This window comes from Neofelis nebulosa, chromosome 16, assembly GCF_028018385.1.
Source record: "Neofelis nebulosa isolate mNeoNeb1 chromosome 16, mNeoNeb1.pri, whole genome shotgun sequence".
Classification (NCBI taxonomy): domain Eukaryota; kingdom Metazoa; phylum Chordata; class Mammalia; order Carnivora; family Felidae; genus Neofelis; species Neofelis nebulosa.
The window spans coordinates 20,072,952-20,100,740 of record NC_080797.1 but is presented as its reverse complement, the minus strand read 5'-3'; the positions used below and the strand labels follow the sequence as shown (position 1 = coordinate 20,100,740).

Here is a 27,789-nt window from a genome sequence, read left to right as displayed (position 1 = left end):
TTGCTAGGCAACGGGTAAACGCCGTACCTCGGAGCAGTTGGAGAAGCCGGGTGGCGGTGGCTGGGGCTCAGGTGCTTCCCCTGCGGCCAGGCGGCGACGCGAGCGAGCGGACGAGGGTAAGGGCGCGGGCCGGGAGGAGGCCGAGGCTGAGGAGGAGAGGAGAGTGAAGCAGGGAGCCCCCGAGGGTAATAATCAGCGACAGTGCCAGAAACTCTCCGTGGGGGCAGCCTCCTGGGACAGCTCTGCGGGAGGGTGGGGGGCCAGGTGTCCGCGCCCCATTTTTCCCGGCTGCCCTCAGTCCTCGTGACACACCGGACCACGCAGGTTCTGGTCACCTTGCCTCCTACACCCCCTGCTCCCAGTCGGTCTGGCCCTGATCCCCCTGATCCCCCGGTGTCTTGGAGGGAGGGAGACCTCTAAAGGGTTCACAGCTGGCTGGCAGGAAAGTAGAGTCTGGGCTGAACTGGAGGGAGGTGGGCTTTCTCATAAGAAAGGAGGGAAGGGACTTCAGAATTACTGAGCACAGACTAGGCAGCAGGTCCCCCCAAAATGCATGATTTTATTTACTTCTCAACCTGAGGGGGACATTTTTTTTTTTTTAGTTTATTTTTATTTTGAGAGAGAGAAAACGAGCAGGGGAGGGGCAGAGAGAGAGAGGGAGACAGAATCCCAAGCGGGCCCCGTGCTGTCAGCACAGAGCTGGATGCAGGGTTCGAGTCCACAAACCGTGAGATCACGACCTGAGCCGAAATCAAGAGTCGGATGCTTTTAAAGGACTGGGCCACCCAGGCGCTCCTTATGCCCACTGGGATACCACGTTTAAGGTCACACGCTTAGTTTCACCTTCCTGCAACGCGTTCGAAGTTGATCACACTCTCTTGAACCACAGAAGTGCATTCTCGGACGTTCAGACCCTGTGATTCCCCCTCTCACCCCTAGCTCTGCTTTGTTTTTCCAATCAGAAAAGGAAGAGGAGGGGAGAGAGAGTTCTAGGAGAGAGCTGTGGGACCCTGCTGGCCCTCAGCATGCTCACAGTGGGAGTGTTGGGCTCCTTCTTGCACCAGGCACTGGGGATGACGGTGGATGAAAAGACCACAGTCTGCCCTCAAGGAGGCAGTGTTGTAGTGGGGAGAGCAGGTTACCACCAACACAGCACCCTTCGGTTCTGGGGACCTCCTCCCACCTCTGCCTGTCCTCCCCCTCCACCTGGAGCTCACCCCAGGTGGACCCCAGTGTGCCTAGCATTGCCCTGGTGGGATGCCCTGGTGAGGGAGGGTGGGGTGGATTCCTAGCGAGGTCTGTCTCATTTGAAGGACCCCGTATTCCAGAAGGTGCACAAGGACATAAGAAAGAGGGAAGGAAGCTCTCCACCTGTGTTTCTCTGCCCAGCCAGGGGCACATAGAGGCCACATAGAGGCCATCAGTCCCAGGCACAAAGACTAAGGGCTGCCCCAGGGACCACAAGGAAGAGGAAAATGTTCTCGCGTCTATACCGCGTGGAGTCCAGCGCAGAGGGAAGGCCAGCCACCTTCCTCTTGCCTCTACACTAAGCTCCCAAACGGAGCCCCTCCGCCCCGCGGCTCCCTCAGCCCCACCCAAGCTTGGAAAACACACTTTCTCTTAAGTCGAGGGAAGTTCTTTCCAGGAATCACGGTGCGCCTTATCATTACGGGAGAGGAGTTTTTGTTAACTGCTGGAGGTCCCAGTCTGACCGTCCTGGCACGCGGGAGATGGTTGCAGTTCTGATGTTCACGCCAGCACGTCCCCAGCCAGACGTGTTCTTATGTTTGGGACTCGCTGCAGAGTCCCGCTTGCCCCTGGGTCTCTAGGTTCCCACGGGTGGGGGACGCCCCTCCCCAAACTCCCAAAGAGCAGCAGTACTGCCCCCACCTCCCTTGGAAGCCCCCCCTGCCATCCCCCCCCCGTCATCCCCCCCCCCCCTCCGCCAGGCAGACAGCTCTGCAGCCAGCGGCCTCTGTCTCACCAGGGCGGGGAGAGACCTCCTGAGACCCCTGCTCTGACCTCGCTATTCATCTTCGGGCCCTGCCGGCTTGGGAGAAAGAGCTCACTCTGGGTCCCTGAATGAGCTGTCTTCCCGTCACCGGGCCAGCCTTTAAATGTCCCCTCTGTCTGCCACCAGATAGAAAACAATGCCTCCGTTCTCGCCCCTGGCTTGGCCTTGGGAGGCACCGAGGAGGAAAGCGAAGCTGTTTCACATATGATCTGGGCTAAAGAGGCTATTTTTGCGCCCCTGGAGTTTCCTCACGTTCTTAAGCCTCCTTGTGTCCCCAGAGAACTGGCTTTTGCAGCAAGTGTCTTTTACCAGAGGGAGAGACAGGCAGCCCGTCGTCACTGTGGGGGCCCAGGAGCAGCGCTGTGGCCCCTCTGCAGGGCGCTGGTGAAGGCGAGAACTGACCGTCGTCTTCACAAGGCCCTACCCTTGCCCGTGTAGAATGGACACACTGGGGCAACTTCTGCTACTTGTGTTTCTGTTCCCATCCTCTGCTGTCCGAGCCATGGCCTCTACCTTTCCCGGGTTACAAGAGAGTCTCCAGACCAGGAGAAAGAGCGGGAGATCCTGTTTCCTGTGAGTCTGACTCAGGTCGAGCTGTTCTGGGGCTGGAAGCGGGCTGGGATGATGCTGCCTTCGAGGAACATCATACGTGGATGCAAAGGGACCTAGGATAACCCTCACTCCCTCACTCCTACCCCAGCGGCTCCCAGGCCCAAGGCCACTCCAGGCAAGTGCTTCTGGGCTATCACAATAGCTCTTGGCCTTGCATCTCAGGTGCCAGTAGCCAGGGCCCACTGGTCTGGCACCTTGCAGCCTTGGAGGTAAGAGGAGGCAGCTTAGACACACGTCTGGTCGTAATATTCACCCAGATTGTGAAAAGCACAAATTGCCAGGCCCCGCCCCAGACATACAGTCCACATTTGCAAGAGGGGCCTGGGAACCTCCATAGTTTGAACGAACATCCCAGGTTTGGAGCATGCTGGCTGAGAAATTAAGAACCCTCACTTTAGGATTCACCCGGGAGTTTAACACCTACTGCCGAGAGATCCTGATTTCGTTTGTCTGCAGTTTAACCTGAGGGTTATGATTTTGTTTTTGTTTTTTTTGTTTTTTTTTAATTTTTTTTTCAACGTTTTTTATTTATTTTTGGGACAGAGAGAGACAGAGCATGAATGGGGGAGGGGCAGAGAGAGAGGGAGACACAGAATCGGAAACAGGCTCCAGGCTCCGAGCCATCAGCCCAGAGCCCGACGCGGGGCTCGGACTCACGGACCGCGAAATCGTGACCTGGCTGAAGTCGGACGCTTAACCGACTGCGCCACCCAGGCGCCCCGAGGGTTGTGATTTTGTAAAGCCCTCTGGGAGTTTCTGTGTAGCCAAGGCTAAGAATCACTCTGCCATAGAGCCAGACGTGTCTGGGCCCCCGCTCTGCCTCAACTTAAGACCCACCACCTTTGACAAGGTGTTTGAACTCTCCAGGTATCGGTTTCTTCATATGTAGAATGAGAATTGTGAGTTTGGGGGGGGGGTTGTGGGGAGCATGCAGTGAGGGAACCTCTAAACTGAAGTTCATGGCGCCCGGGACCCCGCAAGTCTCTGTGTATCCTGGATGCAAGTCCTTTATCAGACCGAATATGCCGATATTTTCTCCAAGTCTGTGGCTTGTCTTTTCATTTTCTTGATATTATCTTTTGAGGTGCAGAGCTTTTAATTCAAAAGAAGTCCAATTTATCATTGTTTTTGCTTTTATGGACCATACTTCTGATGCCATGTCTAAAGAATCTGCCCTATCAGCGTCACGGAGATTTCCCTCTACGTTTCTCTCCTTAGTTTTCACTCTTACGCTGGTGCCTGAGATCCATTTTGCGTTAATTTGTGTGTGTGGCGTGAGGTAGGGGGTCCACGGTCATTCTTTCGCATGGGAACATCCAGTTGGCCCAGCACCATTTGTTGAAGAGACCGTCATTTCTCTGATAAGGTGCCTTAGTGCCTTTTTCAAAAGTCAGTTGGCCATAAGTATCAAAGTCTATTTCGAAACTCTCAATGCCATTCAATCGATACATATGTCTATTCTGATGCCAGTACCACGCTTTCTTGATTATTCAGCTTTGAGTGAATGTTTGCCAATTGAGTAGGTGAAGTAAGGGAAACTATGAGAACAAATGTAAAGCATGAAGTCTGGCATTCACAAAACCTATGCATTCCTAGAAAAGTCTATGTAATTCAGGGCGCCTGGGTGGCTCAGTCGGTTAAGCATCTGACTTTAGCTCAGGTCATGATCTCGCAGTTCGTGGGTTAGAGCCCCACGTCGGGCCCTGTGCTAACAGCTCAGAGCCTGGAGCCTGCTTCGGATTCATTCTCCCTCTCTCTCTCTGCCCCTCCCCGGCTCTCACTCTGTCTCTCTCTCTCTCTCTCTCTCTCACACACACACACACACACAAACAAACATCAAAAAAATTTTTTAAAGAGAAGTCTATGTAATTAGTTTTTTTTAAGTTTATTTATTTTGAGAGAGAGAGAGCACAAGCCAGAGAGGGGCAGAGAGAGTGGCCTAACCATGGTCAAGCAGCTGGCAAGTGGCAGGGCCAGAACTTGAAGTCAGTGCCCAGCCCAGCCTGCTTTCCAGTTCCACACTGTGCCCTGCCCAACCAGTCTTTCAAAGGCCCACTATTCTGCCTGTGGAGAAAGTGGTCTGGCAGTCTCTCCCCTTCTCAGGCAGACTCCCAGCCCCATCGCGGTCGGAGTGATGTAGAGGGGAGTCTCCGGAAGGGCCCCCCTTCGAGTGGTGAAGGAGCAGTGAAGGGTAGCACCCAGTAACCTAGAACTCTGGGAAGGGGTGGGTGGCCTTTTGGACAATCGGGTGGTTGGGTGGGAGAGTTTCCAGAGAGGCCTGGGGCTCTCCGATCTGTGTGCTGTAGGGTCAGATCCAGGGCGTGGCCGGAGATTTAGTTCAACATAATCACCATCAGTGTTTCTCCCTGCCTCCCAGTAAACATGGTAGCTCGGTAAAAACTGCATCATTTGGTGAGTAAGAGCTTTGGAGTCAGGCAGAGCAGCTGAACCGCTTACTAGCTACGTACGTGGTCCTGGGCAAGACACCCAGGGTATCGCTAAGTATGAGATTCCTGAAAGGTAGAATGGTGATTTTATTGTCTACCTCAAAGGGCAGTTGCAAGAACTGAACACGATAATGCTTAGCAGGTACTCAGTACTCAATAAATGATCTTTTATTATTTAAGTTTATTTGTGTATTATGAGAGAGAGAGAGAGAGCACGAGCAAGGACGGGTCAGAGAGGAGAGACAGGATCCCAAGCAGCCTCCACACCATCAGCACACGGCCCCATGTGGGGCTTGAACTCATGAACCGTGAGATCATGACCTGGGCAGAGATCAAGAGTCGGATGCTTAACCGACTGTGCCACCCAGGCGCCCTTCCGTAAATGATTTTTTTAAGTTTATTTATTTATTTTGAGAGACAGTGCACCCAGTAGGAGCAGAGAGAAAAGGAGAGAGAGAAAATCCTAAGCAGTCTCCGCACTGTCGGCACGGAGCCTGATGCGGGGCTTGATCTCACGAAACTGTGAGATCATGACCTGAGCTCAAATCAAGAGTCGGATGCTCAACCGAGTGAGCCACCCGAGCGCCCCAATAAATGATTTTTTAAAAGTGCAGACGCAGCTTCCGAACAAATCTCCTAGGACCCTTCCCCCCCAACCAGACTAGGAACCTGGAAACCACCCCCGGTGAGGCCCGGGGGGACAGGGAAGCAGCCAGGTGGGGCCCCTTCCCTCACACCCTTCCTCTGCCCCTGCAGCAGCCGGGACCATGGAGATCGTGTACGTGTATGTCAAGAAGCGAAGCGAGTTCGGGAAGCAATGCAACTTCTCTGACCGCCAGGCCGAGCTGAACATCAACATCCCGCCCAACCCTGAGCTGGCAGAGCAGTTCGTGGAGCGGAACCCCGTGGACACGGGCATCCAGTGCTCCACCAGCATGTCAGAACACGAGGTGGGTCCCTGGCCCCGGGGCCTGGGCCAGCGAAGGTGGGGTCTGGCAGGATGGCCAGCCAGGGTGGACAGTGGGACTGGGTGGCTCCATCTGGGTGACTGGAAGCCAGTTAGAATGGCCCAGGGCGGATGCTGGAAGTATGAGGACAGAAACGCCCCCACGACCCACCACAGTGCCTGGGGCGGGAAAAGACCCAGCACCAGCCACTCCCTGGGCCAGGTGAATGGGAATCAAGATGTTCTCTCTCCCATGGCCTCTGGTCTCACCTCTAAGTCGTCTTAGGCATGTGGTACATCTGGGAGAGGTATCCTGAGGGGGCAAGGATTCAGATCGGCAGGCGCCTGCCCAACTGGTGGAAAGGAAAGGGTGCCATGGAAAGTTCTGGTCAGAGGGGCTGATGATGTGATGAGAGAACTGGGCATCACACTGCAGTCGGAGCTCCCTGCCTGTCTAGAGCCCGAGATCCGCCTTGGACTATGCCAGGCACTGTGGAGACAAAACTAGTTTGCAAGAGAGAAGAACCCGCTTTGTCATGTCCCAAATCACACTTGATTCCGCCAAAACACATTGTGGGAGGTTCCAATAACTCACGGTTCAAACACACTGAGTCTCTTGCTCTCCCAGGGCTAATTGCTGTCACGGGGACCGGGGCGATTTTGTCCACAGCATGGCTGACTCAACAGGATGGCCACCGCGAAGGCCACATGCGCTGGGGTCTCTTGCCACATCTCCATCCTGGGACGACTTAGAGCTTTCGTGAGCGCTGGCTTAGAAAGGAAAAGAGGAGGGGGGTGACTGCTTAGTGGCTTTGGGGGCTCCACTTAGGGTGATGAAAAAGTTCTGGAACTAGACAGTGTTGGTGGTCGCCTAACAATATGAATTGTCCTTCATGCCACAGAATCGTACATTTTTAAATGGTTAAAATGGGGGGTGCCTGGGTGGCTCAGTCGGTTAAGCGTCCGACTTCGGCTCAGGTCATGATCTCACAGCTCGTGAGTTCAAGCTCCGCGTCAGGCTCTGTGCTGACAGCTCAGAGCCTGGAGCCTGCTTCGGATTCTGTGTCTTCCTCTCTCTCTGCCCCTCCCCTGCTCATGCTCTGTCTCTCTTTGTCTCAAAAAAAAATAAACATTAAAAAAAAATTTTAAATGGTTAAAATGGGAGGTTTTATATTGTATGTCTTTTACCACAATCTTTTATTTTATTTTTTTAAATTTTTTTTAACGTTTATTTATTTTTGAGATAGAGAGACAGAGCATGAACAGGGGAGGGGCAGAGAGAGAGGGAGACACAGAATCCGAAACAGACTCCAGGCTCTGAGATGTCAGCACAGAGCCCGACGCGGGGCTTGAACTCACGGACCGCGAGGTCATGCCCTGAGCCGAAGTCAGACGCTTAACCGACTGAGCCACCCAGGCGCCCCTACCACAATCTTTTAAATGGGGGAACAAATGGAAAGGAAACAAAGTGGCAAGTTTAAGGGGTAAAAATCCATCTGCACATACCATCCTCCCTACTTCCGAGAACGGGCAAAGTAATCGCCAACTTTTCATCATTTCTGTGTTTCGAATCCTATGACATTGCAAATGGTAAGGCAGAGCAGGACTAGTCACTTCTCTTTCTTTGGGATCGCACAGAGTGGCCGGCGGGGGTAGGAGTGGGGGGCTCCTCTGGTGCATTAGGGTTTCGATAAAGTCAGAACTGGATTTTCCACGGCCAGAGGCATCAGCTTCGAAGCTGCTAGCTCCATAGGGTGGCACTTCCGTGGCTACCTGGGACCCCCCCAAGGACCACAAAGTTCCTTGCCGGAACCTGAAAGTGGCTTTGGCCAGGGGCACCTCGCTGATCCCTTCCTGTGTGCTCAGGGCCCACAGGCAGGCAGCCCCAGGATCCTGGTTTGGGGACATGGCCTAATGTTTACAACCGGGGCAGGCAGATATCTTCTCACCTGGGGCTTTGTGTAGGTCAACACAGAGCGGTTTGAGATGGAGACCCGGGGGATTAACCACGTGGAGGGGGGCTGGCCCAAGGATGTGAACCCCCTGGAGCTGGAGCAGACGATCCGGTTCCGGAAGAAGGTGGAGAAGGACGAGAACTACATCAACGCCATCACACAGCTTGGCTCGGTAAGGCTTCCATCACTGCGGTGCCCCACCTGCCTGGCCCCGGGCTCCGCTCCTGCCACTACGCGGACGAACATCACTAGGTACCTTAAGGAACCTTCTGTCTGGGAGCAGGCAGACCAGTCCACAACAACAGACCAAAGGGGAAGATGGGAAGGTACCAGGGCTGAACAGGCTTGAGGCGGAGTCTGACAGGTGCTCCCCTTGAGCAAGAAGGACTCCAAAGAACCCCACCCAGGAGCTGCGTGCCGGCAGGGATCATTCATTCATTCGGCACATTTGGACTGAGCCTGTAGTCTCTGCCAGGCACAGGAGAGATGGCAAAAAATAAAATTCACATGCATCCTGCCCCAAAGAGTTTATCATAATCCATTGGAGGTCAGAGACAAATACAGAGATATCACCGTGTAATGTAGAAAGACATGCTATGAGGGATGACTCTTGCCATTTTGCTCTGTAAAGAGGGAGATCCAATTTCCCGCTGAAGGGATCAGGGAAGGCTTCCTGGAAGAGGAGACACCTGAGCTTGAGGTTTTTCCTTGGTGGACATTTGGAAAAATGGAGAGGGCCTTCTGGGTGGTGGCAGCAGAAGATTGGTGCTGTATATGGAGCGATTACCAGTTCTGTGCGACTGGAGGCATGTTTCTTCACCTTTTTTTCATTGTTGTCCCCCAACGAGTCTTTTCATGTTTTTCCTAATTGCCTCCCCCATGAAATTTTAATCCCATCAGCATATTTCTTTATGTACTGTATGTATATCTGTGCTTTATGCATGAAAAGTAGTATTTCACCCTCCAAGACGAATTTTCCCTTGGAAGCAATGCTGCCCCCACTGAAAATGCAACGGGCTGGAAGGCTGGGAAAGACCGTTAGATATTTCTTGCCATCTCAGCCTGGTCAGGCTGCAGGTACCTCTCTTTCCTGCTAAGAACTCCTGATGTTTTCTCCTCAGATCATGGAGCACTGCATCAAGCAGAATAATGCCATTGACATCTACCAGGAGTATTTTGATGACGAGGATGCGGTGGAGGTGACAGATGAGGCCCCTTCAGCTAAAACCATCAATGTTTTAAGGTACCTCCCTAGCTAGGCAGGTGTCGGGACGCTCTCTGCCACCCCTGTGGCTGGGTGCTTCCCAAGGTCACTCTTTGCCGATCACTCCATGCCGTGGGTGCAATGCCCTCTGTGCTCTGAGCTTTGTAGGGAGCAGAGCAACAGAGCACCCAGCAACCAACTGGTCCCGACCCTGGGGGCGGGTCTGGTTGATGGAAAGAGAGGACAGAGTCCAGGGAAAGACTAAGCGAATTTGCAAAGCCGTGTGCAAGCCGGGTTGAGTCACGCAGGGCACAATGAGTCCAAAGTATGGACCATCAGTGACCCAGCAGCACTGTGGGCCCACAGGACCCTCATCCCACACTCGTGGGAGTGTACCTGGTGATGACCTCCAAGGACAGAAGCTTGACAACAGGACTTGATCCCACAGATACACGTGTGTGAAGTCACCGTGTGTGTGGACGCTCACTGCAGCAGAAGGCACTCCAGCCAGAGGCTGGAACCAAGCTAAGCCCATCGGTAGGGGAGTGCTTCGAGCAATTCTGGCACGCCTACCCGGGGGATAGCACGCACATGTCAGGATGAAGGAGGCAGCCTGCTGGGGAGTGTTTCCAAGATTTACTTTGTGAAGCAAAACAAGCAAGGTGCAGAACAGCGTGTAGCGTAGCACTATTTTTTTTTTTGTTTAAAATACGTTTATATACCTGTGATTTTGGAAGGGACTAGTCTCAAATGCCAACTCGTGGGGATTCCTTTTGCTACCATGGCTCACTGAGGGTCCTGGGAAGTACTTGACCCAGTCCCAGCACAACTAGGAAGGACCCTTTTGTGATCCAGGGCTGAGTTGTGGTATGCAGAGTAGGAGCAAGCACTTCTGGGAGAGGGGCCAGGGGGGAGGGGCGAGGGCTGTCCTCCCTGCTGCCCCAGCCCTACTGGGGTCTGACCTCACATGTGGATACCTTAGCAGGATGATAGATTAGAAATCGTCTCACAGGGGTGCCTGGGTGGCTCGGTCGGTTAAGGGTCCGACTCTTGATTTCAGCTCAGGTCATGATCTGACAGTGGTGAGATCTGGCCCAACGTTGGGCTCTGTGCTGAGCCTGGAGCCTGCTTGGGATTCTCTCTCCCCATCTCTCTGCCCCTCCCCTGCGTGTGTGCATGTTCTCTCTCAAAATAAATAAACAAACACTTAAAAAAGAAAAAAGAAATTATCCCATTCAACCTGTATGTTTGACAGATGAGGGGACTGACTTCAGGGAGGAGCGGGTGCCCAGGGCACACGGGAGGGGGAAGGGGTGACCCAACCAGGGATGGAACTAAGGTCTCCTGGATCCCAGCCTTCTAACCGTGCTCCTGGGGAGGAGTGAAGTGGAGAAATCACAGGGCAAGAAGGGTATCTTGCTTTCTACTTTCCTTCATCCCTTCTGATTACTTCGTGGGCAAAGTCTCAGTTTGGGCCATTAAGTGCTTAATTCTTTTTTACTTCTTGCTCATTCTCCTTCCTCCCCTCTTTTTTTGAAGAGTTGATGTTTCAGAGCAGTTTCAGGCCCACAGCGAAACTGATCAGAAAGTACGAGAGTTCCCACACGCCCCCTCCGCCCCGAGCCCACACAGCCTTCCTGACCATCAACAAAACCCTGCCCCAGGGTGGGGACTTTGTCACCATCAGGAACCAGCATTCTGGTACTTAGTACCATAACTTGGGTAGTTTATAATCAACAGAAGCTTACTCCTCACAGTTCTGGAGGCTGGAAGTCCCAGATCAAGGTGGTTGGGTTCTGTGTCTGGTGAAGACCAACTTCCTGGTTTATAGGCGGCCATTTTTTCACTGCCGGAACTCACATGGCGGAAGGGGTGAGAGGGCTCTCTGGAGCCCCTTTATCGGGGACTAATCACTTCCCACAGCCACCCCCCTAACACCATCACATTGGACATTAGGTTTCAACATATGAATCTGGGGGACACAACAGTCAACCTGTGGCACCCCAAAGTCCATTGTTTCCATTAGGGCTCACTCTTTGTGTTGCATACTCTGTGGGGTGTTTTTTTAATTTTTTCAATATTTGTTTATTTTTGAGACAGAGAGAGAAACAGAGCACAGCCGGGGAGGGACAGAGAGAGAGAGGGAGACACAGAATCTGAAGCAGGCTCCGTGCTGTCAACCCAGAGCCGACGCGGGGCTTGAACCCACGAACCGTGAGATCATGACCCGAGCCAAAGTCGAATGTTTAACCGACTGAGCCACTCAGGCGCCCCACTCAGTGGGTTTTGTATCATATAGAATAGTTTCACTGCCCTAAAATCCCACGTTCCTTTTAGTCATCCCTCCCTTCCCCCAAGCCCTTGGCTAACGCTTGATCTTTTTACTGTCTCCATGGTTTTGCCTTTTCCAGAATGTCACATAGCTGGAATCATACAGTATGTGGCCTTTTACCGACTGGTCGCCTTCACTTAGTGACGTGCATTATGTTTCCACTGTGTCTTTTCATGGCTTGATAGCTCGTTTCTTTTTAATGCTGAATAATATTCCCCTGTCTGGATGGACCACAGCTTATCTATCCATCCACCTCCTGAAAGATGTCTTGGTTGGTTCCAAGTCTGGGCAGCTATGAACAAAGCTGCTGGAAACATTCACCTGAAATGTTTTGTTAGACAAAAGTTTTCAACTCTTTTGGGCAAATACCAAGGAGGAGGATTGCTGGATTCTCCTCTTCCCCTTTCGTTGTAATAGCAATGGGAAATCAGGCCTCAGGCTCAAAACTTTCAGCAAGTGGAAATATCAGACTGGAATTTGATATTTTGTTCCCACTGGTTTAGTTTTTATTATTACCTTCTATTTATGGGTGGTGAGATCCAGGTTTGGATGAAGGGCTCTTCTAAACTTTGTTCTTAAAAATCAATTTCTCCGAGTGAATGTGATTGCTTAAATACGTTTGAATTTTTTAGAGATATAACTGAGTAAATAAGAGGTGTGGGGAGCCTTCCATGCCAGTGTTCTGCCCTCTCCTGTAAAGGGATCCCCAGGTAATCAAGCGGTCAGCCACACACCTCTCCTGGCACCCTGATGGCAACAGAAAGTTGGCAGTGGCATATTCTTGCTTGAATTTTCAACGTGCGCCTGAGGGCATGAGCCATGAATCGTACATCTGGGACCTGGGTGAGAAGTGGAAGGGTCCGGGGGTCCAGGAAAACTGAGGGGGCAGGGCAGAGGCCAGCAAAGCACAAGAGTGGAAGGTAGAAGCCACAAGCAGGGGACTCTCACAGGGCAGGTCCCTTCTAGGGAGGGACCAGGGACCCCAGGAAGCTGCCCATCCCTTCCTTGTCTGGGTTCAGAAGCAGCCAAACCAGAGCCATATCAGAAGCAGGAAACTCCCTTCATTTCCAGATCCTTGATCAGGGCATTCAAGACCAAACCCCATGGAATCCCAATCCTAGACTCCACAGACTCAGATAGAGTCCCCAGCGGACTGAGAAGGAGACTCACCTCTGTCCCACTTTCCTGGCATTGGTCCTTAATTCATGGCCAGTAGGGGCAATGGGAGCAGGGACCGTTGTTGACAGAAGCACTCACTCTAAGGGCACGAGCCTTGTCAGGTGGCCAGCGATGGTGAACGATACACTGTAGGACATCCCGTCACTGTGGCCATTGTGAAAATAAACGTTAGCTGTTATTAGTAGGTGTGAGTGCCAAGCTCAGAACTGAGCACATTATGCTTTTGAACAGCCCTGGGGGGCAAGGGGGGGGGGTGGACTCCTTCATTAGCCCCACTATACAGACAAAGAAATTGGTTTGGAGAAGTCAGGGAGAGTTGGATTTATGGAAAAACCTTGGGGTCAAAACCCGGTTTCCTACCGAATCTCCAAAATGTGTGTGCGTGCACACGCACACACACATGCTGCTGATTACCAAAAATAAAACCACTAAAAGAGCCCCTAGGGCCAAGAGTGCCAGATTCTGGCCCCCAGGACCTAGAGGTTGCAGCCTGGAGAAACACAGGAGGGACTTCCAGACATCCCCCTACCATCGCCCATCTCAGGAAGGGTTAAACTGTTTGACTCCGTTCTTTTCTTTCCAGACTTGGCGAGATCAATTTGTTTGTTTGTTTTATAGAAAATCCCAACAAGCCTGAAATCGTCCTGAAGCCATCGTCACCTCTTGTCACCTTGGAGTACAACCCCAAAGATTCCCACGTGCTTCTGGGAGGCTGCTACAATGGGCAGCTGGGTAAGGAGGGACCCAGGTGCTTAACCGGGAGCAAGCCCAGCCCCCCGCTGCTGTCTGCCAGGGCCCAAGTACCTGGCCGGGCTTCCCAGGGAGCACAGAGTGAGGTGGGGACTTCCCACAGAGGATGAACTCCAGACATCTGGGTAGTCAGGCTTTGCTGACAGCTCAGCAGTGTCTCCAATTGTAATAGTTCAAGTAAGTCTAAGACCAGTTCAGAATAACAAGTTTTAAGAAAACTACAGGTCAAGGGACACCTGGGTGGCTCAGTTGTTTAAGGGTCCGACTTTGGCTCAGGTCATGATCTCGAAGTTTGTGATTTCAAGCCCCGCATCGGGCTCTGTGCTGACAGTTCAGAGCCTGGAGCCTGCTTCCAATTCTGTGTGTCCCTCTCTCTCTGCCCCTCCCCCACTCATGCTCTGTCTTTGTCTCTATCAAAAATAAACATTAAAAAAATTTTTAAAAAATAAAGAGATCCTGATGTAATAAGAAAAGAATTTAAAAAAAAAACACACAATGATTTAAAGTCTTTGTCTAGTAAGTCCAACAGCTGGGCTCCCTTGGGGACAGTCTCCATTTATTGCCTTTTTTCCTGTGTATAGGCCACACTTTCTCATTTTGTTATATATCTTGTAACTTTTTTGTTGAAAATTTCTCTCTTTACACAATATAAAGTGACAGTTTTGGAAATCAGGTACTTGTACCACTGTAGGCTTTGTGTTCGTTGCTATTTGCTGCTGTTTGTTTCTTCAGTGAATTGTCTTATCTAATTCTGTGACGTCTGCATTCTATCATGTGTGCCTGCCATGCTCTCTGCTTGGTTAGCTTAATGGTGGGACAGAGATTTCCTCAAGCACCTGCAGGCAACCAGTGTTTGCCGAGAGCCTCTGTGTGCTTGTTTGAGCATGGCTGCGACACTCCGCGGGGCAGCTGCTGGCCCCACCTGCACCTCTGCACAAAGCCTCAGGGTCAGAAGAGGCAACAGCTTAGGGCCTCCTCAGTTCTTTCCTGAGCGAGTGCACAGCTCTGGGCATTCACACAGCCCTACCCGGGCATGTGGCCTTCCAGATCTCCAGGCAAATGGTGGAGCTTTTCAAAGCCCCAGTGGACATCCCAATGGACACCTTGTTCTCCAAGCCTGTCCTTTTTTTTTTTTTTTTTTAGTTTACTTATTTATTTTGAAAGAGAGAGAGTGAGTACAGGGGAGGGGCAGAGAGAGAGGGAGAATCCCAAGCAGGCTCCACATTGCCAGTACGGAGCTTGACACAGGGCTCAAACCCACAAACCGTGAGATCATGACCTGAGCTGAAGCTAAGAGTCAGACGCTCAACCAACCAGCCACCCAGGTTCCCCTCCGGGCTTGCCTTTTTAAGCCTTTTGGATAGTTTGCTGTTAGCTACCACTTCAGGAAACTGCAAAGTTAATCAATTGCTTATAATTATTATTTTCAACAGTTGCCTCTTTTTTTCCCACGGAGCAAGCTCTAAGTCAGGTTAAATACAGATAACTTGCAGGGGGTGGGGAGGGACATGGTCATCCAGGGACCCAGTGGACAGTTCATATAGTCACCGTTCTTTGGTTGGAAGACTGTGAATGAACTTCAGCCGGATTACCCCTCCTGCTGCTGTGAGGCAGCCGGTTTTCACCGGGAAGGCAGAATGTTATTTTTCAAGGCTACCGTGGACTCAGAGAGTATGGGGTCTTAACTAGGGCAAGTTAAAAATGCCACAAAACTCAGTGTCCTTACCGATGTTCAGCTGGTTCTCCTGAACAAGCATTCTCTGGATGGCTGCAAGCCTTTGACTAAGTTGTCCTGAAAAAGTTGACTCACTTTGTTGCCCGTTTTCTCATTGCTTTTATGGAGAAGATTTTCAAAGGTCCTTGCTCGGCTGATTTTGCTGATGGAACACCTAGAAAACTGGGATTTGGATCCCTAGGGAGCTTGGAAGGAAACTGCCCCCATGGGCCCTGTCTGCCTGCCTGCCTGCCACATTGGCCCCCAAGCAGTGAACACTCAGCCTAACTGCATCCCAGGCCTGACTTGACCTTGGGCATGAAAAGAGCCCCCTCCCATCTTACCCTCACATGTCGTTTTATTTACCCTTATTCCTCCCAGAGTAGGAGCTGGATGGCTGGGAAACTTCTTAGACACTCTTCTGAGGCCTCTGACCCCCCTCTCAGACCTGCCACCTCCTCCCTGGGAATAGACGTGGGCTCCCACACATCTCCCTGTCAAATTACCTGGGTGCCAGGGCTCTAAAAGACTGGAGCCCAGCCACTGTGCCATGATTTATTCAGGAGGCTTGCCTTGCTCATTATTCATAACCCCTTTCAGGGTTCTTCGTGCCAGCTCAGAGCAGCCGGGGCTCCGGGCCTGTGCCACCTTCGAGAGGGGCTGCCAGGGGGCCCACCCCCAAGCGCTGCTCTGTCCCTAGCCAAGCAAACTTGGCCAAGAAAGCTCATCTCTGGGCCAGTCCTGTCCAGGGGCAAAGGTCTTGGACTTGGAGTCCATAAATCAAAACTTATGGATTGAGTTATTTTGTTGCTCTCTTACAAAACTAGCTTCTCCGGGGCGCCTGGGTGGCTCAGTTGGTTAAGCATCCAACTCTTGATTTTGGCTCAGGTCATGATCTCACAGTTGTGAGTTTGAGTCCTGCATTGGGCTCTGCACTGACAATGCAGAGCCTGCTTGGGATTCTTTCTCCCCATCTCTGTCTGCTCCTCACCTGCTCTCTCTCTCTCTCTCCCCGCCCCCAAATAAAAAAATCTGTCAGGACAAAAATGAGAGAAGCTTCAAGGCTTTCTTGGTAAAGCAGAAGAGGTGAAGTCCTTGTAATGGATCTGAATAAAGGGTCTGTGATCTGCAATCCCATCCAGGGCAGCCAAAGTGCAGAGGGTAAAAGGGAGTTTATGTAGCAGAAGAGATTTGCTGCAGTGTTTTTACCTTTTACTTTTTACTTTTTACTTTCAGGAACCTTTCTTTGGGGGTGGAGACACTTCTCTCTGGCCCCCCCCCCCAACTGCCATCCCAGGCTCCTCCTCAGTCTGTGATCCTTCTCACTCCTTCCAAGAAGCTCTCCCTGACCACCCTCATGTGTTCCCCACCAGGAAAATCACAGCAGGTCCCCCTTCCTGCCTCTCAGGGACAGGGATGGTCTTATTTCCAGTGGCTTCCCAAGGTAGTGTGGTGCTCAACACATGGTAGGAATTCAATGGAATTAGTGAAGCTTGCACTCTGGGAGTCTTTCCATAGAGATTGTGTGGGAACTTCAGGGGTTGGGAGGAAACTCAGGCAGGTTAGGACCGAGCCCTGCTTCTGAAAAAAACAAAAAACAAAAAAAAAACTACATACCTGCGAAGAGAAGCAGCATCCCTCCATCCCTTGCTTCCTGCGTGGAGGAAGAAGCCTGGGCTTCCGTTCACCTTGCCCTCACTCTCCTCCCTGACAGCCTGTTGGGACACTCGGAAGGGCAGCCTGGTGGCAGAGCTGTCCACTATTGAGTTCAGCCATCGAGACCCCGTGTATGGCAGCATCTGGCTACAGTCGAAGACGGGCACTGAGTGCTTCTCAGCATCCACGGACGGGCAGGTAGCCAGCCGGCCACAGTGTGGGGAGCAGTGATACTTCCCCAGGTCCCCTCCAGAAGCCCCTGGGGGAGCGTTTCCTTTTGCATTTTATTTTTAAATTAGAGAGTAGGTAATAGATGCACATGGAACAAAGTCCAGAAGGCAAAAAGGGCAGACGGGGAAACACCTTCCTCCCACCTCTGCCCACAAACCTCCCGGCCCCCCTCCCTGTAGGCACCCACCTTCATCTGTTTCTCACGGCCGCCTTCAGGGACCGCCACTGGAGACAGGAGCAAATACATCTGTCTTCCTCACTCTTTCTGTACACCTCGTGCATTGGTCTGCACTTGACGTTTTTCATTTAGTGTATCTTGAAGATGATGTCATATTTCACAAAGCACTGCCTCGTGCCTGTTAGGAACTGCATTAGGTATGCCAAAATTTATTTCAGTGGATTTTAATGTCATGATTGTGTAGCAGAGTGTGTTTGTATCTAAGTTTTTGCACACATGTGAAGATACATCTCCAATGTACAGTGGGACTTCTTGATCAAAGCATATGGGCATTTATAATGTTTCTATATATTACCATATTGTGGGAGGCTTTAAGAATTCAGATTCCAGGGGGCACCTGGGTGGCTGTCTGTTAAGCATCTGACTCTTAATTTCGGCTCAGGTCACGATCTCACGGTTCATGGGGTCGAGCCCCTGCATCTGACTCCACTATGACAATGCAGAACCTGCTTGAGATTCTCTCTCCCTCTCTCTGTGCCCCTCCCCCACTCCCCCACTCTCTCCCTCTTTCAAAATAAATAAATTAAAAAAAAAAAAAAGATTTCAGATTCCAGAGCCCACGTCTGGCAATTTTGAGGCAGTAGGTCTGGGGTGAGGCCCCAGCATCTGGATTTTATGAAGCTTGCCCATGACCCTGATGAGCGGCCAGGTTTGGGACTGTGGGGCCAGAGCAGTGGTTCTCCAAGTGTGTTTGTCCTAAGGATCGCTGGTCATCTCTAACACACACCCCTTTGGCCCCAGTAATTGGCCCCAGGAAGGTAGGAAAGGCAAAAGTTAGGAGAATCAAGGGACTTCGGTCTCAAAGTTGCCCCGCCCTCCCATTAGGTCATGTGGTGGGATATCCGAAAGATGAGCGAGCCCACCGAGGTGGTGATCCTGGACATTGCCAGAAAGGAGCAGTTGGAGAATGCCTTGGGGGCTATCTCCCTGGAGTTCGAGTCTACTTTGGTGAGTGTTCCCGGCTCTCCCTTCCCCGACTTCCAATGCTGGGGCAGCCAGAGCCGGGTGGAGCCAGCGTCTACCACGTGCACCCAACAGCGGCATGGAGCCCCTCCCTCCTGTGGTCGTCGGGCTTGTGTGTGGTCTTTCCAGGAACTTTCCAGCAGGGGGCAGCAGAGCTTCTCGAGGAAGGAAGCCAATCCTCATTCACACAAAGTCACTGCTTGGGTAGCAGCTGTGCTGAACAGAAGGCAAGCTTTCGCAGAGGACAGGATTCCAGAAGGGCCCCATTCTGTAGGAAGAGCCCCACCCGGGACCAACATGGAGAGCCCAGGCCCTGTCCCTGCCTAGTGTGGGTCGCTTCACAGTCTGAGGGGAAGGAAGAGGTGTTGGAGAGGGAAATGAGGTCAGAGGAGGCTCCTTGGAAAACCAGAGCACAGGCACAATTAGAGCATCTAGCAATGGGAAGGAATGGTAAAGAAAGATCAAAGTTGAGCAGTAACATGAAAGTGTCAAAGGATGGAAGCTTCTAGAAGCAGCAAATGAGGATTCCCACCAAAGCAAGAAAACAACTTTCCCAGATGACTCTTGGCTTGGGCTTGTTCCTGGCTTATGTGTCACCGAAGCCCAGGTTTGGCTCCCCCTTGGGATCATCTCTTGTTTGTTTTCAGGTCATGTGACATCATTCCCAGGCTCTTGGGAGCTGGAGATGCTCTGGCCTCACCCCTGCCCTGGGAGCCCTCACCCAAGGCTGGGGAAGGAACGCTGGGGAAGTCAGGTGGAAGACAATTTAACTGATCCCCAACCCTGGGCATGAGAGTCAGTGTGGGGAGGATGCAGAAAAGCATTCTGTCCTGAAATCAGGGACTTCTAGAGCAAGTGCCTGATATAATGACAATACCACCAGTAGTCCCCCAGCTCTCCCATGCCTGTCACTGAGCACACTCTGTGTGCTGGACACTTGTAACTCCCTCCAGTGATGAGCTTGCGTAATCGCCCACGACCATCTTGTACCATAATGTTATTGTCCCTCCTTTCCAGACAAACAAATGAGCCTTAGTGTGGTAAGTCATATGCTCTAGGACACTGTGCAACTGGGGCTCAAACCCAGGGCTCTAACTCAAGGTCCAGGCTCACCATTCCAACCCCACCAAGAAGTCCAAGGGTGGAGGCATGGCAGGCCATCTGGATCTGGGTACTTCTCTCCATCACTAGCTTGCAGGAGCCTTGCGTTTTACTTCATTACTCGCTTTTCTGGGCCTTTCGAGCTGTGTCTCTTCACATTCCATTTCTCCTCTCCCGGCCCCTCTACTTTCCATCTCTACTCTTCTGGTATTCATCCTTCCGTGACTGGTTTATTTCATTGAGTATCATGTCCTCAAGGTTCACCCACATTGTTGTGTGTGTCCGAATGTTCTTCCTTTTTAAAGCTGTGAATTTCCTTCCTTTTTATTCCACTGTAGGTATAGACCACATTTTGTCAATCCATCTATGTCACTTGGGTTGGGACACTCGAGTTGCTTTTTACCTCTTAGCTGCTGTGAATAAAGGTGGGATGAATATGGGTATGCAGTATAGCCCAGTTTCTGAAGTAACTGCAGTATAGCCCAGTTTCGGAAGTAACTGAAGGCTGGGGGAGGGGACTTTTTAGACTCCTGTTTTACATTATTCATTCAATCATTCACATTTTCCATAAACAGACATTCGGGATCTTTATGGCAAAATGCTAGTGGACACAATGATACTACCTGAAGAGGTGTGTATCATGTAGCTGCTGATGAGTTTCTCCAAGGTCTGGAAGAGTCGAGAGGGCTTCATTAAACATGGCGCCCTTGAGCAGGTTCTAACAGAGGATGGGGTCTGATGAAGTCGGGAAGGGCAAGGCCAGCTCCTTAGGAGGGGCTGGGCAACAGCCTGAGCATAAGCTTACACGAAGGTCCCTTCCAGTACCTTTAGACGCATCCAATCTGACTCCAGAAGGCTGCTAACCATGACAATAAACCCTGAGTTGACGTTTCATGGAACCTTTCACTCCTGTGTCACCCCTTCCACAGCCAACCAAGTTCATGGTGGGCACCGAGCAGGGCATTGTCATCTCCTGCAATCGCAAGGCCAAAACGTCAGCCGAGAAGATTGTGTGCACCTTCTCAGGCCACCATGGCCCCATCTATGCCCTCCAGAGAAATCCATTCTATCCTAAGAACTTCCTGACTGTCGGCGACTGGACTGCCCGCATCTGGTCAGAAGACAGCCGGGAGTCGTCCATCATGTGGACCAAGTAAGAGGGAGGTTGGGGCTGGAGGGGAATGTAGGAGGGTGGGAGGGACAGAGGGAGCCAGCCCAGGAGTGCCCTGAGCCTCTACGTGTCCACCCAGAACACCCCTCCATGCACACCTGAGCCTAATCCAGCCACTTCGTAAAGGGATGTGCTTCAAACAGCCTGTGTTAGTCATAATAACAGCCTTGGGTGTTTTCATGACCCTCAAGCCCACCCTACAAGTAGGTAGCATTACTCCTCTTGTCCCTCATTGTGTGTGTTAGGGGACAGAGCCATGGGGAGGCAAAGCCACTTGCTTCTGTTCTCCCAGCTGGTAAGAAGTTCAGGTGGGGTTTGAACCCAGGAAGCTTGGACTGAGAATCTGGGTACCTCATCAGGACAGCTTGGTGGGTCTCCCCTCATGCAAGGCTGGGCACATAGGAGCAGAGAGGGACACAGCTGTGAGCGCTGTAGTTGGATCGGAGAAGCTTGTGGGCTTTCCCGGTCTGCCCAGAGGAGAGGCCAAGGGGGGGGGGGCATGAGATTGAGCCCCTCAGGGTGGTCTCACTGCCCTTGGGTGAGCCAGGGAGTGCCATATGCACAGAGATGCTGCAAGGCAGGCAGAGCTAAGAGACCGGAGCAGACACATCAGGTGGGGGGACTGGTGCCCTCTCAGCCTTCCTGTGTGTCAGTCTGGGGTTGCTTTCTAGCTCACGCTGTCACAGACTCTGCAGTGCTGGTGTCGCTGTGGACCCTAATGAACATGTTCTATTCTAGTGGCTCCCCAATCTGGTTGCATCAAGATCTCCTGGGAAGATTTATTAAAAAAAAAAATAGGGGCGCCTGGGTGGCGCAGTCGGTTAGGCGTCCGACTTCAGCCAGGTCACGATCTCGCGGTCCGTGAGTTCGAGCCCCGCGTCAGGCTCTGGGCTGATGGCTCGGAGCCTGGAGCTTGGAGCCTGTTTCCGATTCTGTGTCTCCCTCTCTCTCTGCCCCTCCCCCGTTCATGCTCTGTCTCTCTCTGTCCCAAAAATAAATAAAAAACGTTGAAAAAAATTAAAAAATATATATATATATATGCACACACATACATATTCAACCCTTTTGTTGAGGTGTCATTGACCCAGAAAAGGCTGTACATCCTTAATGCCTACAGCTCTGTGAGTTTGGGGCTAAGTTACACCTGTGAAACCATCACCACCATCAAAGCCATAAACATGTCCATCACCTCTCTCCTACCTCCTTGATTGTAATTATTCTTGTGGTGGGGGGGGGGGCAGGGGTCACTTCACTTGAGATCTACTGTCTTAGCAAATTTTACAATTTGGTCTAGTATCGTTAGCTAGAGGCACTATGTTGCATGCTGGATCTCCAGAACTGACCTACGTTGCGTAAATGAAAGTTTGTACCCTTCGACCATCACCTTCCCGTTTCCCCCCCTCGCCCCCGCCCCAGCCCCTGGCAACCACTGTTCCAGTCTCTGCTGCTGTGAGTTTGACTTTTTTTTTTAGATTCTGCATATACGTGAGATCATGCAGGCTTTCTGTGTCTGGCTTACTTCGCTTAGCAGAATGTCCTCCTGGTCCATCCACGTTGTTGCAAATGAAAGGATTTCCTTTTTTAAGGCTGAATAATATTTCATTGAATATATACCCCGTTTGCTTTATTTGCTCATCTGCTGACGGACGTTTAGGTTGTTTCCATATCTTGGCTGTCGTCAATAATGCTGCAGTGCGCATGAGGGTGCAGATATCTCTTTGAGATTCTGGTTTTAGTTCCTCTGGATAAAGACCCAGAAATGCCATGACTGGACCAGATGGTAGTTCTAGTTTTAATTTTTTGAGGATCCTCCTTACTGTTTCCCACAGTGGCTGCACCAGCTTACAATCCCACCAACAGTGCACAATGGCTCGCTTTTCTCCACATCCTCGCCAACATTTATTATCTTTTGTCTTTTTAAGAATAGCCGCTCTAGGGGCACCTGGGTGGCTCAGTTGGTTGAGCCTCCTACTTTGGCTCGGGTCATGATCTCAATGGTTCGTGAGTTCAAGCCCCGTGTCTGGCTCTCTGCTGTCAGAGCCTGCTTCAGATTCTCTGTCTCCTTCTGTCTTCTTTACCCCCGCTTGCACTCTCTTTCTCTCTCTCAAAAATAAAATAAACATAAAAAAAAAAAGAATAGCCACTCTAACAGGTGTGAGGAGCTATCTCCTTGGGTTCTTGATTTGTGTTTCCCTGATGATGAGTGATGTTGAGCACTTTTTCATGTACCTGTTGGTCATTGGTAGGTTTTCTTTGGAGAAACACCTGTTCAAGTCCATTGCCCATTTTTAAAAAAATTTTTAATGCCTATTTATTTTTGAGAGAGCAACAGTGTGAGCCAGGGAGGGTCGGAGAGAGAGAGAGAGGGAGCCACAAAATCCGAAACAGGCTCCGGGCTCTGAACTGTCAGCACAGATTTTTTTTTTTAATTTTTTAAAAAATTTTTAATGTTTTTTATTTATTTTTGAGACAGAGAGAGACAGAGCATGAACAGGGGAGGGGCAGAGAGAGAGGGAGACACAGAATCCGAAACAGGCTCCAGGCTCTGAGCCGTCAGCACAGAGCCCGACTCAGGGCTCGAACTCACAAACTGTGAGATCATGACCTGAGCCGAAGTCGGTCGCTTAACCGACTGAGCCACCCAGGCGCCCCTTTAAAAATTTTTTAATCCTTCTTTATTTTTGAGAAAGAGACAGTGTGAGCCAGGGAGGGACAGAGAAAGAGAGGGAGTCGATCACCCATTTTTTAATCGGGTTATTTGTTTTCTCACTATTGAGTTTTTTGGAATGAATTCCTTATATACTTTGTATATTTTGGATATTAACCCTTCATCACACATATGATTTGCAAATATTTTCTCCCATCCCATGGATTGCTTTTTCTTTTATCTTCTTTTTTTAATTTTTTTGCTTTTTCAGTTTTTGATTTTGCTGTGCAGAAGCTTTTGATGTCAATGTACCCCACTTACTCATTTTTGCTTTTTCACTTGTGTTTCTGGCATTACGTCTACAAAATGGCCACCAAAACCAAGGTCAGGGAGCTTTTCCCATAAAATTTCCAGGAATTTTATGTTTCGGGTCTTATGTTTAAGTCTTTCATCCATTTCAAGTTGACTTTCGTATATGGTATAAGATAAGGGTCCAATTTCATTCCTTACCACAGAAGTCTTCGAAAATCTAGATCCCCCACCGAGTAGAAAGTATAACGTTCTTCTAAATATCGATATTAGGAACTTCTCTGGGCATATTCTTCCTCTGACTCCTTTCGGTGAGTCCGATTGCTGGGAGACTGGGCCCAGATCCAGCAACATGTGCCTGTCCCCTGGAGTTAGCTGTAGAGAAACTCTAGTGGCTCAGCCCCTGGGAAGGACCAGAGCCTTTAAAGTACATACTATCAGGGCGCCTGGGTGGCTCAGTCGGTTGAGCATCCGACTCCAGCTCAGGTCATGACCTTGTGGTTCGTGAGTTCAAGGACCTTGTGGTTCGTGAGTTCAAGCCCCTTGTCGGGCTGTGTGCTGACAGCCTGGGGCCTGCTTCCGATTCTGTGTGTCTCACTCCCCCTCCCCCTCTCTCACTCTCTTTCAAAAGTAAATAAACATTAAAGTTTTTTGTTTTTTTTTTTTAAATAAAGTGCATACTGCCCACGGCTGGTGGGCGAGGCTGGCATGGCTAGAAGTCAGACACAAGGAAGAACTTCCTGCCCAGCGATGAGACCCTAGAGCCCAGGGGGCCTGGATGAGCAGAGCGGCAGCTCAGCAGCCTCTCTGTGCCTCCCGACCGCAGTGGGCCTTGACCGCTGGCACCTGGCTCCCCACAGGTACCACATGGCTTACCTCACCGATGGCGCCTGGAGCCCAGTGAGGCCTGCGGTTTTCTTCACCACCAGAATGGACGGGACCCTGGACATCTGGGACTTCGTGTTCAAGCAGTGTGACCCTGCCCTCAGCCTCAAGGTCACGTGTATCCCACTCCCCATGCATCCAGGCCCTTGGGTCCTGGTGGCCCAGCAGAATTACCTGGGGGAAATTTAGAAAGAAAAGAAAAGCGGAAAGCCTGGCCTCTCCTCCCACCAGACCTATTCCTTCGGCAGCCCCGGCATGGGCTCCTGGCAGCTGACCCTTCCAGCCTAAGCTCAGGTCACATCGGCATAGCTACACCCGAGCCCCGCTAGTGTGGGCCATGGAAGGGCGTGGCATTTGGGAAGCTGCAGGATGGACGTGGGCTGGACTGAAGGGGTGAGGCGTGGTGGGTGGGGTCAGGTGTGGTGGAAGGTGAGGCCGGAGGGGGGCAAAGGGTCTTGACGGCCGATATCAGAGGGTGAACTTCTGAACTTCGTCTTGTGAGTCAGGGGAGTCCCCGAAGTATTCGAACATGGAGCCGGGCCAAGTGCCCCTCTCCCCAGGGGCCGGGGACTCAAGACAAGCTGCTTGGCTCCTCTCTCCAACCCAACCGCATCTGCCTGGCCCCTCCGACAGGTGTGCGACGAGGCCCTCTTCTGCCTCCGGGTGCAGGACAACGGATGCTTCATCGCCTGCGGCTCCCAGCTGGGGACGACCACGCTGCTGGAGGTCTCGAATGGGCTGTGCACCCTCCAGAAGAACGAGAAGAACACGGCTTCTTTGGTAAGTGCCCGGCGCTGACCCCGGCCCCGTGGCAGAGCAGGCCAGGCAGAGAGAGAGAAACGCATGGGCCTTCGGGGAGGTGGCGTGGGGTCCTGAAATGAGCTCGTAAGTGGCATCAGGAGTGTCTGACTCGGCCCTGGCTTCGCCACTCGGGAGCCAAGCCGCCCTGGGCAAGTCCTGTCACCTCCGCAGGCTTTGGCTTTCCCACTGCCCAAGCAGTTTGACTAGGTCAGTTTGTTTGGTCCCAGAGGTCACATTTGTGGCAGATGAAGGCTTAGCAGATGCCAGAAGAGAAGACAGAGGGAAGGTGGCCACCCTGGGGCAGGAGGCTAAGGGAGCTGGGAGGCTGAGAGCCATCATGACGCCCCCCCACCCCACCCCAGCACTGTGGGCACACCGTGGCACTGAACCCCCCGGTGCCGAGGCCCTGGGCGAGCCCCCCGGCTCTGCCCAAGGTTGTGGGCCCACCACCGAGCGGGTGCTCCCCTGACCCAGGGCCCCACGGTGCACGGCTGTATGGCTGTTCTGTTCCACGTCTTCTCCGTTCTGGGGACCTCTCAGGACTGGGTGACATGGTGGCTCTGCTCCTGCCTCCTGATCTCGATGTCCAGCCCTCCTTTCTTGCCGTTGGCGCTGAGAACAGACCCCTGCCTTATGCTGTGAGTGAAGCAAGAGAGCTAAACCCGGCCCCGTGCTGGGAACCGGCCGCCGGCTGCCACCCTCTCCCCACGGGCCTCCCTGTCCCCGTGTACCCCAGATATTTGAGCGGGAGACCCGGCGGGAGAAGATTCTGGAGGCGAGGCACCGGGAGATGCGGCTGAAGGAGAAAGGCAAGGCGGAGGGCAGGGATGACTCCCTGAGAGAGGAGGAGCCTACCTTCCACCTGGAGGAGCTGGTCACCAAGGCCGAGGATGAGTTCTTCAACATCATCTACTCGGAGCTGAAGAAGAAAGAGACGGAAGCCATGAAGAAGACAAAGCCTGTAGGGTCCCGAACGGGGGCTCGGGTGGCCCGGGTGGGAGCCCTGGCGCCTGGGTTCCGCCTGCTCGCTGCCCTCCTGGGTGACCTTGGGCAAGTGGCCTCAGCAGGTGGACCTTAACCTGTCCATCTGGCCAATGGGAGCAATTACTCCCTTGCTCCTGAGAAATCCTGAGTCTCCACGTGGACTGTAGGCTGCTTGAGGGCAGGAGCCTGGCTCCACGCTTCTTGTGGCCCTCCTCTCCGCCAACACGGCTGGCACCGGGACACACGCGTGGCCACCGCCACAAAGACCCGGGGCTGCGTGAGCTGGCAGCTCAGAGTGAGCCCCGAGGCCCTGGGAGGGGGCGGTGGGCTGGGAGGTCCGAGGCACGGAGGCCGGCTGCTGACCCCATGATTTGTGCGGAACTCACCCGTCCGTGCTCTCTGGCTCTAGAGCACTTTCTAGGGGTCCCGAAAAGCACTCCTTCCCGCTGCTTGAACACTCCAGGCGGAGAAGCTGGGCCTCAGAAGGGAGTAAGGTGCACAGAACAACCCGCTTAGCCTTAGTTTTCTGCAGTTGGCCAGAACTTCTGGGGTCAGAGCTCAGAAAGCAGTGCTGAGCCCTTACACCTGTATCTCTAACCTGGGCCACAGCCCTGAGAGGAATCGTGTCCACTTCACGGGCGAGGGGACCAAGGAGACTCAGGAGGAGCGTTAGCCCGAGGTCACCCAGGCAGCAAAGCGACCGAAGCAGGACTTGGACCCCAGCCTGTGAGATGCCCGAGGCCGTGCCCGCCGTCCACACTCGCTGGCTCGCTCTGAGCACCCACTAGGCCCTCAAGGCCACAGAGCCAGGAGCACAGTCTCCTGGGCCTCCACCAGTTTGGCTGGTTTGGGCCTCAGGGGATCAACTTCCCAGGGTGCAGGGCGGGCCCGGCCCCACCAACGGTTCTGCACTGTCTTTCTTTGGCAGAAACAGCCGGGTCTGGAGGCAGATGAAGAGGTGGAAGGAGAGGACCCTGGTGAGGAAGAAGGCGACGGTGCCCAGGCTCCGACCTAGAAGGGGCAGGCCAGCTTTGCCCGCGGCCCCTCTCGCGCCGCACCTCCGTCTCCCATCCCCTGGCACCGCCCTGGCTTTGCACGTGGGCGCTGAGCTCAGGAGAGAGGGAGGGAGGGAGGGCTGGGGGAGCAGAGGGGTCCTGACCCGACCCGACGCCCCACCAAGTGCTGGCCCCCACTACTCACTGAGCCCAGTCCCAGGGGACCTCTTGGAAGGAAGGAAGGAAGGGGCAGGGCTCGTGCCCGAGCTGGGTACCCGTCCTCTCAGCCGCCCGAGCATACCCCGAGGGGCTCCACACTGCCTTTCAGCCTGGCCCTGTCTCTTCCCGTGGGTTCTGCTTCCCCGGGGTTTTTCCCGGCAATTATTTTCCCTCAAAGCTTACAGAGCCTCCGACGGGCTGGCCTCAGCCTCAGAAAGACCTGTGGGCAGGGAGAGGGGCTTCTCCTCCCTTCCTGACCCTCCCCTCCACACACAGCTCGGAAAGGCGGTCTGTCCACTTCTAAAATGTCTCTGAGCACCGCCCCCACCCCCCAACTCTGAGGGCAGATGGACGAATGAGTTTGCTCCTTCCTGTACGCCTGTGAGCTTTCCACTGGCTTAATTCTTAGATTAAATTAACGATAATGGTGCTATAA

General features: G+C 52.5%; 1 protein-coding gene across 5 annotated transcripts; it reads left to right on the top strand.

The window, feature by feature from the left end:
- Positions 1 to 27,789, top strand: DNAI2 (dynein axonemal intermediate chain 2). Of its 5 annotated transcripts, none has more exons than XM_058703704.1 (13): positions 1 to 116; positions 5,830 to 6,023; positions 7,985 to 8,146; positions 9,096 to 9,217; positions 12,211 to 12,353; positions 13,308 to 13,421; positions 16,868 to 17,007; positions 18,104 to 18,226; positions 20,272 to 20,495; positions 24,330 to 24,465; positions 24,988 to 25,134; positions 25,696 to 25,793; positions 27,068 to 27,789. In XM_058703704.1, exons 2-13 carry the CDS (start codon positions 5,841 to 5,843, stop codon positions 27,666 to 27,668), a joined length of 2,193 nt encoding a protein of 730 aa, XP_058559687.1. In that variant the 5' UTR covers positions 1 to 116; positions 5,830 to 5,840; the 3' UTR covers positions 27,669 to 27,789. The 5 variants fall into 5 exon arrangements, with proteins under 5 accessions (XP_058559687.1, XP_058559689.1, XP_058559691.1 ...); XM_058703706.1 differs by lacking the exon at positions 25,696 to 25,793 and adding an exon at positions 25,892 to 26,116 and having other exon boundaries at positions 27,068 to 27,255; XM_058703705.1 differs by having other exon boundaries at positions 21 to 116; positions 5,833 to 6,023.